This window comes from Mirounga leonina, unplaced genomic scaffold (genome assembly GCF_011800145.1).
Source record: "Mirounga leonina isolate KUSES-001 unplaced genomic scaffold, KU_Mleo_1.0 Mir_197, whole genome shotgun sequence".
Classification (NCBI taxonomy): Eukaryota; Metazoa; Chordata; class Mammalia; order Carnivora; family Phocidae; genus Mirounga; species Mirounga leonina.
In genome coordinates, this window is record NW_023270494.1 from 10,614,535 (window position 1) to 10,631,631 (window position 17,097).

Consider the following 17,097-nt stretch of genomic DNA (forward strand, 5'->3'; position numbering starts at 1 on the left):
ACTTCTTTGTTATTTCTTGTACGTGAGAATGGTAATGGTAGATGGTATTGGCTATAGATTTTTTCCTTTTTAATGTCAGTCCAATATAATCACCTCTATCGCAATATCTTACAACTTTCTCATTTGATCTGTAAACAACTGACAGATTTAACTATGGAGGGAGAATAAACAATACCTTCCCACTCTTCTGCCCTGACCATTTGTCAACCACCTGTCATAAATGGAAACACCTAAAAGAGGGAGAGAGTGATATTTATTTACGTTTACCCTGTTTCAAAAAGGAATAAGGTAACAGATGGGCTCATGCAAGGAGGTTATCGCTTCTTTGGGGACCAGGTAGGAATGTAACCCATGTGTTCATCCTTGGACTGAAACCACAGAGAGTTTGGCTCAAATAATTTTGCTGACGAATAAAAATGAATAGACTGATGGTGCGCCCAGGTGGCTTGGTCGGTTAAGCGTCCAACTCTTGATTTCAGCTCAGGGGTCGTATGATCGAGCCCCTCATCGGGCTCCACACTGGGCGTGGAATCTGCTTGAGATTCTCTCTCTTCCTCTCCCCGACCCTCCCCCTCTCTCAAGGGGGAAAAATAAAAAAAGAACAGACTGAGAAATGCCAGCTCAGGAATGTGAGTAGTAGTCTCTTAAGAGCCCAGGATTTTCCTCACCTAAGGAGATCCTGGGTCTCTTCATGCTTGGCAGGGGAAACCAAAGCAGAGCTGGGTAGAATGCCGAGGGTTCTCCTTTTTTTTTCCTCCCCTCTGCTCTGTATCACTGGGGTGCATTACAGCATTGATACCAGCCCTGGACAAGGCCTGGGTTAGAGACTCTCAAGATGCAAAGAGACTTACGACATCAAAGAATATAACCTCCTTGCAGGAAAATGACATCCAAAGATTTCTGTAATTGCTCAACATCATAGAACCAGCAACGACCCGTCAGAATCAGAATCCAGGTCTCCAACACCCAGCCTGGAACTTATTCCTCTGTTCTACAATGGAAGGAGTTCAGGGATGATCAGAGAGAGGAGGGCATGGGGAGCATGTGATTATGAGCTTTTAAAAAAACAGCTTATTTCCGGTACTTTCACTCACCAAGCGACCTCCAGAGTCACTTTTCACCTGACTCTTGGTATCCTCAAGTGTAAAATGGGGAAATAATACTCATGCCGACCTCAATGGACTGGAGAGGAGAGCCATGGGGTATCACATATGAACAAGCACAGACCTATCTTAAGTAGCTGTTAATTATAACCATTTAGAGAAAGAATCTGTACAGTCTCATTAAAATATAAGTCATTTAAGAAATGCATGAGCAGAACTGGTCAGATTACCTCAGTCCAAGATAATGTGTAATCGACTCTTGTTCAATCCCTTCAAAACCCAAAATCAGGATCAATTCTGCCAAGTTGTATAAAGCCAAGGAGAAATATGCTTGGCAGTAGCCAACGCAGAGAAAGTCTTTCAGGTCCACCTTCATTGTCACAGGTCTTCTCAATGCTCTCTTCCTTTGGGCTCATCTATGTGTTTTATAAGATTCAAAACTCACTATTACTTTCCTCCTGCCGGAGTTCAGATGGCCCCACTTAGCACACGTTACTAAGTTAGTCAGTGACACAATACAGAAAGCCTTGTCCATACATATGGTAGATAATAGAGAGAGCTGTGCTATGTACCAGGAACAATGCTAAGGGCTGGATCTGATGGTGAAAATCCCAATAGATGCGTGGCCCAATTCCAACAATTCCTCTCCATGCACCTCAGTCAAAGAGCTGGAGGATGCTATTTTAAATACTGTCGTGAGGAATGCATGACAAATTCCATTTGTCCAGATGACTACATCTCTACTCCAACACAGGTAGCAGGTAGTTCAGATAATCCCAGCAGATACAACCCTGTCTTCCCCTCTGTTAAAACAAAATAAAAGTAAAATATATTTTGCCTCTGAAAAAGTCTCCCCCGTTGCCATGTAAGCAAACCAAAAGCAAAAGTTACTCTGAAATTCCTACACCTCCCTCTTCTTCATTTCTAACTCAGCTCTTACAAGAGAGATGTCCAGAGAGATAGCTATTTGTAGGGGGAAACTGCCTTTGCAAAACACAGCAATGAATTATTCTACCATAGCAATTGACTATTAGCAATTCATGATTATACTGTAACTCCACAAATCTTTAAAACGTCTCTGCAAAGAAACAGTAAAAGAGAGAGACAGAGAAGCTCTTGGCACAGAGGCTAAAGGAATAAATGACCAAAACAAAAATAAAGTCTTCAAGGTGTGAGAAAAGAAGGCTCCTACTTCTTTTCTGACAGCAACAAGAAAAATACTTGCAGGAGACACAAAACCTGGTTGAATGACACAGTTAGAATACACCCTGCCTTCATTTTCAACAGTGCATCAGATTGGACAAAAATCACAGACACATGCACCAAAATTCCATAACTCACTTACTTGCCCATCCCTGAAAGAGGAGGCCAGGGGTGACTCTGATGAGGTTTTCAAGGCTGCAAGCAAGGCTCGCAGAACAGCACACACCAGGCATTCTTCGCTCAGCTCTGAAGACCACACTTCAGCAGAGAGAAACAGCCCTGAATAGACTCCACCCTCTCAAGGGCGGATTGCAGCAAACCTCTCGGAGTTTATTGTTCCCAGCAAACCGCAACTTCACAAAGAAAGAAGGAAAGTGGGTCCATTTGGACACCGAGGCGTGACATGCACTGCTAACCAGACGTGGGAAAAAAAATACATCTATAAAGTAATCCTGGACCGTACTGCCTTTTCCAGCCTTTCTATAAATGCCTCTTTCATTTCTTAGGAGAAAGAAAAACAATATGTGGTCAGTTTCCAGCTGTGTTTATTTCAAAGCAATCTGTTTCCCGGGCAAGCCTGCCAACACCTGACGCTAACATTTAACACCACGTTAAAAAAAAAAAAAAAGTAAGCGGGGGAAGCAACGTAAATAATACAACACTGTGCCCAAGGATGTGAAATGGCCATTTCCCCTGATAGTCTAAAGCGAACACGAAAAAATAGATCAGAAAACAGGCTCTGTGTTGGGTCCCATGCTAGTTAACAACCTTCTCAGAAGGAGAGAAGGCCCGTGCGCTCCTACGGACCTCGACAAGCTTGGCCCCCTTGTTGGTACAATCTGCAGAGGGTAAGCCTCGTGGGCTTGAGCATTTGCAGCGCTGTATTACATCAGCCCCGTGCCACACCCGTGCTTATTTTCTCTGAAAATGTAGCCCCACCGCACACATATATATTTGCAAAAATTCATCTTAAACCAAAGCTGGGTCATTATAATCCTGGCCGGGAGCAAAAATGGCACCAGAAGACAAAAACCTTGCCAAGAGTTAGCAAACATTTCCCAGGCCGCAGAAGTGTTCGCTAGCTTTGACCGTCCCGAAAATGATGGGGTACACAAGACCTCTTGCCCAGTACCCACGCAGACAGGCTGGGCACAAAGAGCTTCTCTCATGTGCCTTATTACATAAAACAGAAAAGATGGTGCTCTGGTGCCAACCCAAACAGCCAGAGAATCCCACAGGGTGAACAGAAGGTGGCATCATGAGGATATGCTGACGACTAACTATTTGTCAGCTTGGCTGGGAGGTCGGGTGAGGGGGGAGAGTGACAATGAGGGTTTATGATTATTGCTGCAGCTTTACAAAAGGATGACATTGCTTCCAGGGCCAAATTTAATTTCCAAATCTGTTCCCTAATGTGAATGGGATTTCCAGCCAAGTCACCGGCAACCTGGCTGCCCTCTCCTTAATACTTGCATCTAGACTTAAGTCCCAGGGGTAGCCAGCACCGAAATCGGGAGAGGAGTGTCTTTAGATGTTATTAAACTGCGACGATCAGATGCAAAGCAACTAAGGGAGCAGGGCCGAGGGGAAGGAGTGCAGGGAGAAAGCTGGCTTCGCCAGAGCGAGAGGACACAGGTGCTTCCGTCCACCCCCCGCAACCACTGGATCTCACCCACCACTGAGACTCCAGCGAGCATGCCAACGTTCTGCAGAATGACATAACATTTAGAGAAAGAAAGCTGACCAGCTCAGGTTAAAACGGGCGGTGGTTTTGATTTCAAGGAGGGAGATGGATTTCCTGGGACCTTGCCTTTATCTTTGTGTTGCTTCTGCCTAGAAGGTTCTAGCCCTCTTGCAGACAGGAACCCAAACTTCCATTTCTAGCTCTTCTATCACACGCCCCCGCAGAACCCTCCCAGATCTTCCCGAGCACTCCTTCCGGGTCATGGTCCACACCTCCAGCTTACACATTCCAGCATCTCACATAGATTGTGAACTCAATGCACTTTACTGAGCCTCTGACATTTTAGTTTAAAAGGTCCACTCTGCCTCTGTTGGTGGGGGTGCAGAAAGGTGCAGCCAATCTGGAAGACAGATTGAAGGTTCCTCAAAAACCTAAAAACAGAACTACCCTACCATCCAGTAGTTGCACTACTGGGTATTTACCTAAAGAATACAAAAACACTGGGGCACCTGGGTGGCTCAGTTGGTTAAGCATCTGCCTTCGGCTCAGGTCATGATCCTAGGATCCCGGGACTGAGTCCCACGTCGGGCTCCCTGCTCAGCGGGGAGCCTGCTTCTCCCTCTACCTGCCACTTCCCCTGCTTGTGCTCTCTCTGACAAATAAATAAAAGGAAGCTGACTCCCCGTTGAGCAGGGAGCCCGATGCGGAACTCGATTCCAAGACCCTGGGATCATGACCTGAGCCAAAGGCAGCCACCCAACTGACTGAGCCACCCAGGCATCCCTAGACCTCATTTTAAATCCCAGCTGTGCCCCTTACTAACATGGTGAGCTTGAAAATGTTTCTTAAACCCAATTTCTGCACCTGCTAATGGGAGATGAGAGACTCGGGTCATTGAGAGGCTCAGCTTGCACAATATGTGTGAAGACATCTAGGAGGGTCCCACATATAACAGGTGCTCAATACGTACTAGTTTCTTTTCTCCCTTCCATGTTTGTGCTTCTATTTTTTAAAATATGAGCTAAACAGAATGTTTCCCTGTATGGGCAACTTTTTTTTTTTTAAGATTTTATTATTTATTTATTTGACAGAGAAAGACACAGCGAGAGAGGGAACACAAGCAGGGGGAATGGGAGGAGAAGCCGGCTTCCCGCGGAGCAGGGAGCCCGATGCGGGACTCGATCCCGGGACCCTGGGATCATGACCTGAGCCGAAGGCAGACGCTTAATGCCTGAGCCACCCAGGCGCCCTGAGCAACTTATTTCTTCAGATGTCCTCCTCTCTTCTTCCTCTCTTATGTTATTAATGTTAAAATTACATTTCTCAAACATCTCATCGATTTGGAACCATATTCTCTTGGTTCCCACTGACCATGGGAACGATTTCAGCTCCCCAGACTCAGGATCTCTGGGAGTGAGGCCTCCGAATCGTATCTTTCTTTATGAAGGACTTCTTTTTTGAGAGCAGTTTTCAGTTCGCAGCAAAACTGAAGGGAAGGTACAGAGATTTCCCCTATACCCCCGGCCCCCACACATGCATAGTCTCCCCATTATCAACATCCCCCAGCAGAGTGGTGCGTTTGTTACAATTGATGATACTGATGCATCATTATCACCCCCAAAGCCCATAATTTACAATGGGCTTCACTCCCGGTATTGTACATTCTATGGGTTTGGACAAATGTATACTGACATATATGATATATACAGACATGTCTGGATATCATTTTAGCCTCACACGGAGCATTTGCACTGTCCTAAAACCCCTCTGTGCTTTGCCTATTCATCCTTCCCTATCTTTTTACCATCTCCACACTTTTGCCTTTTCCAGAACATCATATAATTGGAATCATACCAACTGGCTTCTTTCACATAGTGACATTCCTTTAAGGTTCTTCCATGTCTTTTCACAGCTTAATAGCAAATTTCTTTTTAGCACTGAATAATAAAATTTCTTTTTATTCCATTGTCTGAATGTGCCACAGTTCATTAATCCGTTCATCTACTGACAGGCATCTTGTTGCTTCCAAGTTTTGGCAACTATGAATAAAACTCCTATAAACATATGTGTGCAGGTAAAGTAACGTGTCTCCTTTTTCACCACTTCTTTCTCTATGATGACAAGGTCACTTTCCGCCCAGTTCCTGGTACTTCCCCCCACCACCACCACCACCACCAATCAGTTCTTTGTGGCTAGGAAGAAATTCCAAATGAGGCTCCTCACATGGCTATCTCTATCTTTGAGCTGAAACTGTTAATAATTCACCAAAGTAGACGCTGCAAGGAGCAAAAAGGTCATCAAGCTACAAATTCTGCTTTGAAAGGGTCAGGGGATAAGAAAAACCAGTTCCTGTAATATCAGAGTAGATGTGATATACACTACAAATACCGCATCATGAATACACAGGAGGTTCAAAGCAGAAGAGGGAAATGAAAAAGGAAAATGATCTCATAGGGGAAGTATTTTAGGTGGTCCTTTGATCACTGGTAGGATTTAGGAGTACATGAGGATTGATTAGACTCTTAGGTCTTCTTTTTCCATATTTAAATGTTCCCATTATACATTTTTTTTTAAATAATGGGTAGGATTTTGACAACCAGAACATGGAAATGAAACAGTGAGATTCTAAGCAGAATAAGGATGAGCTCCCAGTGGTGGTGAGAAGGCATTGTGGTCTATTCAAAGAAACTGCGAGTTGTCTACTTTAGACAAAGTGAAGGATGGTAGTAGAGAGAAAGCTGAAAGCATAGATGAGAGCCAACAACTGAAAGACCAAAGCTTTAGGGCGCCTGGTTGGCTCAGTTGGTTAAGCGACTGCCTTCGGCTCAGGTCATGATCCCAGAGTCCCGGGATCGAGTCCCGCATCGGGCTCCCTGCTCAGCGAGGAGCCTGCTTCTCCCTCTAACCCTCCCCCACTCATGTACTCTCTCTCTCTCTCTCATTCTCGCTCTCTCAAATAAATAAATAAATCTTTAAAAAAAAAAAAGACCAAAGCTTTAAATTTTTAAATAATTTCATAATAATCTATTTTTTTAATTTTATTTTATTATGTTATATTAGTCACCATACATCATTAGTTTTTTATATAATTTCAGATTTAAGAAAAGGAGTTCTCTGTTGTTCAGTTGAGGAGGTCATGTCGTCCACATTTCAAAAAAATCATGTAACAAGATGAATCTAATATCTGCAGAATATTCTGAAAGTGTGGTAAACACACACACACACACACCCATATTACACACCTTGGCATTTTAAGCTTCCAGGTCTTTGCTCGTGTTTCCCCTAGAATGCTGCCATCAGCTATCTCTACTGGTCAACTTTAACACAGCTCAAGCATGTTCTCCTTCAGGGAGCCTTCCATAAAAACACGCAGAATAAATGTTCCTCATCTGTATGGTTACAGTAGTCTGAACATACCTTTAATGGCTCCCTTCCTAAACCAATTGACCCAACCCATATGCTCACCCATGGCTTGCTCTTCAAGGCCATCCCCCATGTCCCATCCATGCACGGGACAAGCGCTACACCCAAGAAGTAAGAGGCAGTGACCACAGCCATCTGACTGATAAATACGCTGCTTAAACTTTATGGAGGCAAAACCCCTAGGCTCTGGTAATTTACTGGATTAGAGGTGCAGAAGATCAGAAGATAAGCAGTAATAGTCATAATCATAATAGTGGTGGTCGCAGTAATAGTAGTAGTAATTTAGCTTTTCCACATCTACATGAAATTAAGTGAAAGAGGAAAGTCAGGCCCAGTGGGGTGGGCGGTGGGGAGAAGGCAGAACAGGAGTTCCAAAGCAGACGTGTTAAATACAAGATGTGGGGGGGAACAGATTTCAGGCAGATGAATGGAGCTTGGCGGGCGGGGGGCTGGGGGCAGGAATATGCAGATCTGGTGACAAACAGAAGTAGAGAGTTGAATGAGAGGCAGGAAAACAACAAGAGCAAAAGAATGGAAGGCAGTCAAAGCAAGAACATTTTGACAGAATGAGACGTGAATGAAGAATCAGTGAAAGACACAAAGAATTGCTGGACGTGTCAAAGGGGAATCAGCCAGCCTGTTCAGGGCAGCACCATCAACTCACCCAGAAATGGTCCTATTTTCGAAGAATGAAAGCACTCCGAAGACTCTTACAGCCTCATGGGATTGGAGCTCTTTTTTTTTTTTTTTTTAGACCGGGTTGAGCTGAACTCTGTTTTGTCATATTAACAATTTGATGCTGACTCTGTGTTCTTGAAAGAACCTAAAAGCAAATCACAGCCAATGCCCTTTATTTGTGGTCGGGGCCCAGAGTGAAGGTAGGAGGCGGGCAGTGGTTAGGTGGGGAATCCCCACTGTCTGTGCTCATCTTCCTCATTTCTGTGCTGCTTCATTCATGAGTCTTTATTGAAAGGAAATGTACTCATACGGGTGTTAAATCAAATACCGCTTTAAAATATGGCAACAGGTTGCTAAGAAATTTAGCGATGTGTTTGATCTTTTCAAAATGGTGGGCTAAATTTAGTTTAGATTTAAAATTAGCACTCCCAGGGGCGCCTGGGTGGCTCAGTTGATTAAGCGACTGCCTTCGGCTCGGGTCATGATCCTGGAGTCCCGGGATCGAGTCCCACATCGGGCTCCCTGCTCGGCGGGGGGTCTGCTTCTCCCTCTGACCCTCTTCCCTCTCTTGCTCTCTGTCTCTCATTCTCTCTCTCAAATAAATAAATAAAATCTTTAAAATAAATAAATTAATTAATTAATTAAATAAAATAAAATTAGCACTCCCATTTTAGAGATAAATACTGAAATGTCTCCAAAGGAAATAATAGGATTGTAGGGTTTGTTCAAAAGAATATGGTGGAGGGGATTTGGGGGGTGGAGATATAGATGAAATTAGATTAGCCATGAGTTGGTAACTGTCAAAACTGAGTGATGGATACATGGTGGCTCATTGTACCATGTACCTTTGAATTTGTTTGAAATTTTCCAAAATATAAAGATTTTCTTAAATAGCTACGAATTACAGAAAACTCTCCCTTCATACTTACAACAGAGGGATAGTGAGTAAGAGGGTTGCCTTTTTTTTCTTGGGAGAAGTGGATTATTCTTCCCCCCTGGTCCAAGGTCACACTTTTAATAGCACTGCGATCACCTCCCTTCTAGCCAAGAAAAACTACAGAGGAGTAACTGGGATTCTACCAAGCTGCATGAAGACTAAGAGATGCAAAGAAATACAGAGGAGAGTTCTTCGTCTATATAACCCTTCTTAGTGTTACCAGTGTAGAATCTATCCTGCCTCTCTCCCAATTTCACCCCATTTCTCCTGTTGAGCTACATTCTACCATGATGCCATTGACCCATGAGGCAAGGTACACCTTAAAAAGAGGCCTCTGAAATTCTTCTCTGTAAGGATGTGTTTCATCACCTTACATAATGCCCTTTTTTACTCTTAGAAAAAAAATGTGTGTCATCAATAATTGGAAGAGTTGGCTTCTCCTGTATAACCGATCAGTCTTTGCCTGTGGATGATGTAAATGTTTTTCTTCATGTTTCCTTCCTTAGCTTGATGGCTAAAAAGCTAGGGCCAAACCAGACTCATATTCATATTCATGTCCGAGTATTTTTTGTCTGTGTCTTTAATAATATCTTATGATGGAACATCTTAAGTACATGAGAAAGTAAATAAGACCGTTATAATCAATCCACATGAACCCATTCCCCAGGTTCAACAAATATCAACTCATGGCCAATTTTGTTTCATCTATAGCCAACCACTCTCCCAGACATCAAATCATATCATCCATAAATATTTTAACAAATATCTTCAAAAGAAATTGACTATTTTTAAAAAAGATTTTATTTACTTATTTATTTGAGAGAGAGAGAGAGCATGAGCAGGGGGAGGGGAAAGAGCAGAGGGGAAGAGACAGAGAATCTCAAGCAGACTCTGTGCTGAGTGCAGAGCCTGACATGGGGCTCAACCCCACGACGACCCTGAGATCATGACCTGAGCTGAAACCATGAGCCAGACACCCAACTGACTGTGCCACCCAGCCCCAGAAATTAACTATTTAAAAAAAACATAACCACAACAGCATTATTACATGTAAACAAATAAGTAATTTCTTAATATCTACTCAGTGTTCAAAATTCTAATGGTCTCATAAATGTCTCAAATATTTTTAAATTACAATGTGTTTGAGTCAGGATCAAAATTAGGTCTATGTTTTATGATTGCTTGATAAAGTTTCTTGTACCTCTCTTCATCTATAAGCTCTCTCTCCATTTCTTACTGTCTGCCCCTCCCTCTGCATGAAATTGTTTTGTCGAAGAAATCTGGTCATTTGTTCTATAAAGTTTCCCACTGGATTCTGCCAATCATATCCCCTATTGATACACACACTCCTCTGTAAGTTAGAGCTTGATCAGATTCAAACAAAATTTTTCATCTTTGTCAATTTGATAAGTAAACAAGAGTACTTCATTGTTTTTAGTCACATTTTTAAAATATTTAATAAAGCTCAGCATTTTTATATGTCTACTGATACCTGTATTTTTCTACGAACTGCCTATTCAAAATATTTGTTCATTTTTATATTATTATTGCTGTTGTTGTTTTATTTGTGTTTTTTATTTTTTTTAAGATTTTATTCATTTATTTGACAGACAGCGAGCACAAGCAGGGGGAACGGCAGGCAGAGGGAGGGGAAGAAGCAGGCTCCCCGCTAAGCAGGGAGCCCGATGTGGTGCTGGATCCCAGGACCCTGAGATCATGACCTGAGCCGAAATCAAGAGTCAGACACTTAACCAACTGAGCTACCCAGGTGCCCCATATACCTTTTTAATACGTACACCTCTTATGTAAGTTCATTGGCTTTCCATCTCAAAATTTAATTAAATATGACAGTCATTGCAGACATCTTCACTTGATCCTAACTTTAAGAAAAGACTTTCAGGGGAGCCTGGCTGGCTCAGCTGGTGGAGCACGTGACTCTTGATCTCAGGGTTGTGAGTTCAAGCCCCACATTGGGTATGCAGCATTCTTAAAATAAAACTTAAAAGTTTCATAAAACAAGAAAAAGAAAACTTTCCAGCCTTCCACCTTAAAAGAATTATGCTGGGTTTAGATTCAGTTTGGTAGAAGAAGCATATAACTATTCACATTTTAGTGAGTGACGTAGGCTAATAATGGTTCCCAAGATGTGCCCATATCCTAATCCTTGGCACCTGTGAATGTTACCATAGTAACGATTTTGCAGATGTGATTAAATTAAGGATCTTGAGATAAGGAGATTATCTTGGATTATCCAGCTGGACCCTACACGCCATCAGAAGTGCCCTTATAACAAAGATGAAAGGGGAGGTTAGACTCACCCAGAGAAGATGGAGGCAGAGCCTGGAGTACGGGAGGCACAGGCTGAGGGGTGCCGAGGAATGTGGAAGCTCCCAGAAGCTACATGAGGCAAGGAAAGGATTCTCTCCCAGAGTCTCTGGAGGGAGCCTGCCCTGCCCACATCTTGATTTCAGACTTTTGGCCTTCAGAAGTGTGACAGAATAGATTTCTATTGTTTTAGGCAACCACGTTTGCACTAATTTCTTACAGCAGCTATAAGAAACTGATACAGTGAATTATTAGAAATGGACACTGAGGGGCACCTGGGTGGCTCAGTCGACTGGGCGTCAGACTCTTGGTTTCGGCTCAGGTCCTGATCATCAGGCTCTGTGCTGAGCATGGAATCTACATAAGATTCTTTCTCCTCTCCCTCTGCCCCTCCCCCTGCTCACACTCGAGCTCATGCTCTCTCTCTATTTCTCTCTCAAATAAATAAATAAATAACATATTTTTTTAAAAAAGAGAAAGAAATGGATACTGAATTTTATCAAATTATCTCTCAAAACTTATCCAGTGTCTCTCCCACCATACCCGTGCTGCCACACTCTCTACCAAATATATTTCTCACTTTTCCCTTTTTCCTTTCTTTTATCCCTTCATTTTCACTCCTTTCATTTCCTTCTCAACTGCTTCTGTCACTGAACTTCCAAAGGATCCTGTGATCCTACAATGCCACTAGTGATAGAAACACCTAGAAGGTCTTCACCGGATGATAAAAGGGGGCAAAACAAGCAACACTGAGAAGTTAACTGCAAACTAGAAGAAATGGGTATGGGGAGATGGAGCCATCCTCCTCCTTGGTGGATGCCCTTTGCTGGAACAAAAAAGGAGTAGATGCTGACCTCCTTCCAGTTCTTTCTAACTCAGTGACATCTCAGAGGAAAACTAAGAAATGCAGCTCTTTCCCCAGGCCTGTGGCACATTCTGGAATCCTTATGCCCCCTGCCAACAAGAAACAAGAAGGTAAAGACACCATGGCCAAAGCAGTATCGAAACACTATGGCAGGATCCTTCACCTTGACACTCCAATCCTCCAGCCTGAAAAAGCTCAGTATAATCCTCTGCACCATGGTTGTTTCTGCAGTATCTAGTCACCTTCTTTCCAGGGAGGCTGGATGGTTCTTGAGAGTCATGTTTTGCAAACCACAGCCTGGCCAAAGACCGTGGTGGGCTCTGCCTTTTGGTCTGCCCCATACTCTCGTGGCTTAGCGCATCTCCCACTGGTGACACTCCAGATGCGAGGTTCCTAACAGGCGATTAAAAAACAAAGACCAATAACTTCGAGAAAACCACAACATTTAAATGTGATTTTCCGAGAAAAGAATGCTAATGTACAAAAGCAAACAACTTAATTGCAAAGCAGAGTTCTTTATGCAAATCTACTCATACTTCAATCCTAAAGATGTCAGATCCTGTGGGGCCCTGAGGTAAAATCCCACAGTCCTATAGAAAGACTTAGGCCCTCCCTTTTTTCACTCCTGGATAAACCACTGTCACCTTAATTAACAAGTATTGCTTCAGGCAGTGCTATACGTCAGGCTGTCAAAAGCCGTGGAGTTCTCTAGTCTTGGGTAGTAAGTCTAGAAATCATTCCAGGCAGTCACCTTGAAACATGTAAATCAGTTAATCTCCAAGACTCAGCACCAAAAAAAAAGTATATAAATTCCTTACTGCACCAGGGGAATGTTCCACCTACTTATGGGATCAGAAACGTGAGTCAAAAGTGTAAATTAAATACGCTTTGTGGGGGCGCCTGGGTGGCTCAGTCAGTTGAGGCAATTGACCCCCCCCCTCCTCCCGTGTCCAGCTCCCTGCTCAGCAGGGAGTCTGCTTGTCTCTCTCTCCCTCTGCCTCTCCCCCCTACTTGTGCTCGCATGCGCTCTCTCAAATAAATAAATAAAATCTTTAAAAATTAAAATAAATACATACATACATACATACACTCTGTGATGTCTTTTTTTTTTTTAAAGATTTTATTTATTTATTTGAAAGAGAGAGAATGAGAGAGAGCACATGAGAGGGGGGAGGGTCAGAGGGAGAAGCAGACTCCCTGCCGAGCAGGGAGCCCGATGCGGGACTCGATCCCGAGACTCCAGGATCATGACCTGAGCCGAAGGCAGTCGCTTAACCAACTGAGCCACCCAGGCGCCCCAACACTCTGTGATGTCTTATACACACTGTTACCGAGGCAATTTCCCTAAGCTGGCTTCAGTGGCTCACCAAAACTATGAGGAGATGATTTGAAATGATCCCTGGATAGACTACTTTCATAAAACTTTAAGCCAGAGATTCTTATTGGATTGACTTCAATTGAATATTATTGATGGCAATTCTCACAAGCCTTGATTATTGGAAAGCAGTGAGAAGGACTGGGGGACGTGCTCGCCCAACCAAGTTATATAGGGTTCCGCTGGAAAACACCTCCACATGACCCTGTAAAAAGGAGACCAAGTGGGAAGGGACCCAGCATAGCGCTCACTGGCTGTAAAACCTTGAGAAGCTATTCATCCAAGCCTCAACACTAAAATGGGAATATCAGTATCTACCTTGGTGAATAACACAAGCTAAGCAAGCAACACATAGTGCCAATGGATACAAACAAAGTGTTGGATACATGGACGCTGAACATTGTCAGGTCAAGCTACTGCTGTTTTTGGCCGGTGTGTCCTTATTAACAAGTAGCTGCTCATGAGAATAATAAAAGCAACTAATACTTATTGAGAAGTTATTACACGCAAGGCACGGTGCTCAGCCTCGCGCATAAACTCTTAACACAATGATCGCTACAACTACATGGGATAAATACTACTTCCTCCATCTCAAGGGCCCTGCCCAGATACATGGAGCTTTACAGACGTGAGCAGTCAGCTTTCACATATAATATAACAGTATTCAGTCCTTTGATTGCAATGACTTCTCATCACAGGTCTATTTCCACTAGCTCGTAGAAGGATTATTGCTGACCTCTGTCCAAGCTATATATAAAATCTGGGCTCTGGAAGTAAAAGTTCTGGGTTAAATCCTCCGTGCAGCTTTTCTACCCCTATGCCCGGCCATCTTGAGATAACAAACGCAGGTTATAAAGCTGTTTACCAGGAATTACTGTGACATGACCTAAGATCTATCAGGAGATCAAGACTCAACTGAAAAGCTATATTGCCATGAACTTTGTCCAGGATATTCCACTGTAACCTTTCCGGACTTGCGTTCCCCTGATTCTAAGATGGAAAACACTCCATCAGTAAAACTAGCTGATGTTCTCATTAAATGGTATTTGGAGGAGCATGCTACCAGTTTCATCCACGATGTCATCAAGTTTTCTACTATATGATAGCTCTGTGGTATGTTTGTAAACTAGCACCCCTTCCCTAAGGGGCTTCTGATAAAATTGATAAGCCTATCTCCTACCTGACGGGAATTACTCCAGCAGGACAGTAATGGTCAGGTGACTATTTGAAACTGGTCACTGTGGCTTCTGTTTGCAAAACGCTGTCTTGGCGACACTTGGCCTGTGGGGTGACACTCCCTTTTCAATACAAAAAAATGGGGGGGGGGACTCTCTTAGTCCATTAATGGACTCCTCGATGGGCTCATCCTGACGGTAATCTCAGCCTGATGTTTCTCCCATTTTACCAGAAGATTCACCAGTCCCGGCTGGACTAAACACTCAAGGTCACAGGGACCCTTAAATCTGACTATAGGTCAGAAGCCTTAACACTCAAAATAAAATAAATGCACAAAACCGAATATTTCCCAACGACTATCGTGGGGGCATTTTCTGTGAAGGAAGAACTCCTGGGGCGCCTGGGTGGCTCAGATTGTTAACTGTCTGCCTTGGGCTCAGGTCATGATACCAGGGTCCTGGGCTCGAGTCCCACACTGGGCTCCCAGCTCAGTAGGGAGTCTGCTTCTCCCTCTCCCTCTGCCTCTCCCCCTGCTTGTGCTGTCTCTCTGTTTCTCTCTCTCTCAAATGAATAAATGAAATCTTAAAAAAAAAAAAAGAACTCCTGGTTTACTTACTAAGGTAAAGATCATACTTTTTCTCCAGGAAACTGCCCCTTCCTCCAGTGCCTAACAAATAAACCTACCAACCAACGAGGCCTGACACCAAAGCATATTCTCATTGCATCTGGCCTCGTAACCAGAATTAGAGTCCACTTGGGATTGTTGGGTCTCTAGCCAATGCCTGGGAAAACCATTTGGAAAATCCGCTTCCCACCTAGCTGAAACTTCATCTCTCTCTCCCAACCCTAACTGCTCTAGGTAGATGTCTTAGACCTCATGCTAGCACAGGACTCCCAACTTTGTAACCTCAATCTCTTCATCAAAAGGACACATCAATGAAAACAGGAAAATACACACACTTTGCAAAAAAAAAAAAAAAGTTAACTGTGGGGGTAAAAAAAAAACACATAGTATATTGAGGAAGAAATAAGGATCTAAGGAAAGTTTTGGAGTTTGGGGTTTTTGTGCGTTTATTACTGCTTTCTAAATAGGATGGGAATTTTGAGCAGCTGTCTAGCTGAGAAAAGAAGCCAATGGGGAAAGGGACAAAGAGGCCAGAGAAGTACACAGAAATGATGGGGCAAAACTCTTGGCAGACAGTGTGGGATCGATGGCACAGTGAAGAAGCCTGGACTCAGAGAAAGGAGTGGAGGGTCTCTCTTTAGGACAAGAAGGAAGAAGGGCATAAAAAGTGACAACAAAGAGAAAATTCAATGCAAAGGCAAGTTGAGAGAGGCACTCCGTATTGACGTAAAACAGGGTGTTCTGCCAAGATTTCCCATGGGGTCCTCGGAAGCACGGAGCCAAGAAACATTAGAAACAGCCAGAATAGGTCAGCAAAGGAGTTCCTGTAGTTTCAAATGAAACTTTACCACATACTCTTGCAGTATATAAGTTCCTGAGGAAGTAGCTAATGAGAAACATAAGGGAAAATTCCAAAAGGCAACTCAACTATGTCAAGCTAAAGTAGGTGTGATCTAAAACTTCCTTCTTTCCTCTAAGAACCTCCACTCCAGAGCTGCTCATCATTAAAATGTGGAAACACACGAGTCAGATGTGGTTCTCAGCTCAAGAACCATCCATGAGTCTCAAAGGTCACACATGTGAGGATGGGATGCATTTCATTCTAGAAAATTCAGGGAGTTTGCTACCAAAGAGCTTGAATGCTTCACCTCCAGAGTTGCAAAGCCCAAAGTCTAAAACTCTGATCCATGACACTACCTTTGCCCTCCAGATTTCATTACAACAGCTTTATTGGGATACAATTCACACGCACAATTCTGTCTATTCAGATTGTACAATTCAACGGTTTCGAGCACACTTGCAGACGTGTGCAAACCATCGCCACCACCATTTTCATAACATTTTCGTCACCCACAAAAGAAACATCATACCCATTAGCCATCCCGGTCTCTTTTCCTCCAATATCATCCCTCCCTCTGGTCCTCGGCAACCACCAGCCGAAACTCTGTCCCTGTACATTTTCCTATTCTTGATACTTTGTGTAAGTGACATCATACAATATGCCGCATCCTCCTTTTGTGCCAAAGACTCTGTTCTCTGAAGTTAAATGCATTACTACTTCTCCCAATTGTCTCAAGATCCAAGAGCTGTGGGGCCCAAAGCTTTGCTCTCTGAAAAGCTGAAACTAGGACCGTCCCAGGGGGTAAGGCTGTGCAATGAGTCCTGTTCTCCCTGTGTGCCAAGTTGCAAACAGGTTGGGGCTG

The 17,097-nt window shown here is 43.4% G+C and overlaps 1 protein-coding gene across 5 annotated transcripts in view; it reads right to left on the minus strand.

Moving 5' to 3' along the window:
• The window catches only part of MAP2K6 (mitogen-activated protein kinase kinase 6), a 110,402-nt gene that overhangs the window by 35,732 nt on the left and 57,573 nt on the right, over positions 1–17,097 (minus strand). The window contains exon 1 of one of the 5 annotated variants that reach the window (XM_035026161.1): positions 2,449–2,761. The exons of 2 other annotated variants lie outside the window; for them this stretch is intronic. In XM_035026161.1, coding sequence (XP_034882052.1) covers positions 2,449–2,539 — 91 coding nt within the window. In that variant the 5' untranslated portion in view covers positions 2,540–2,761. Of the gene's footprint in view, positions 1–851; positions 2,762–17,097 lie in introns of those variants that run through there. 2 more of the 5 variants (XM_035026166.1, XM_035026165.1) reach the window with 2 other exon arrangements.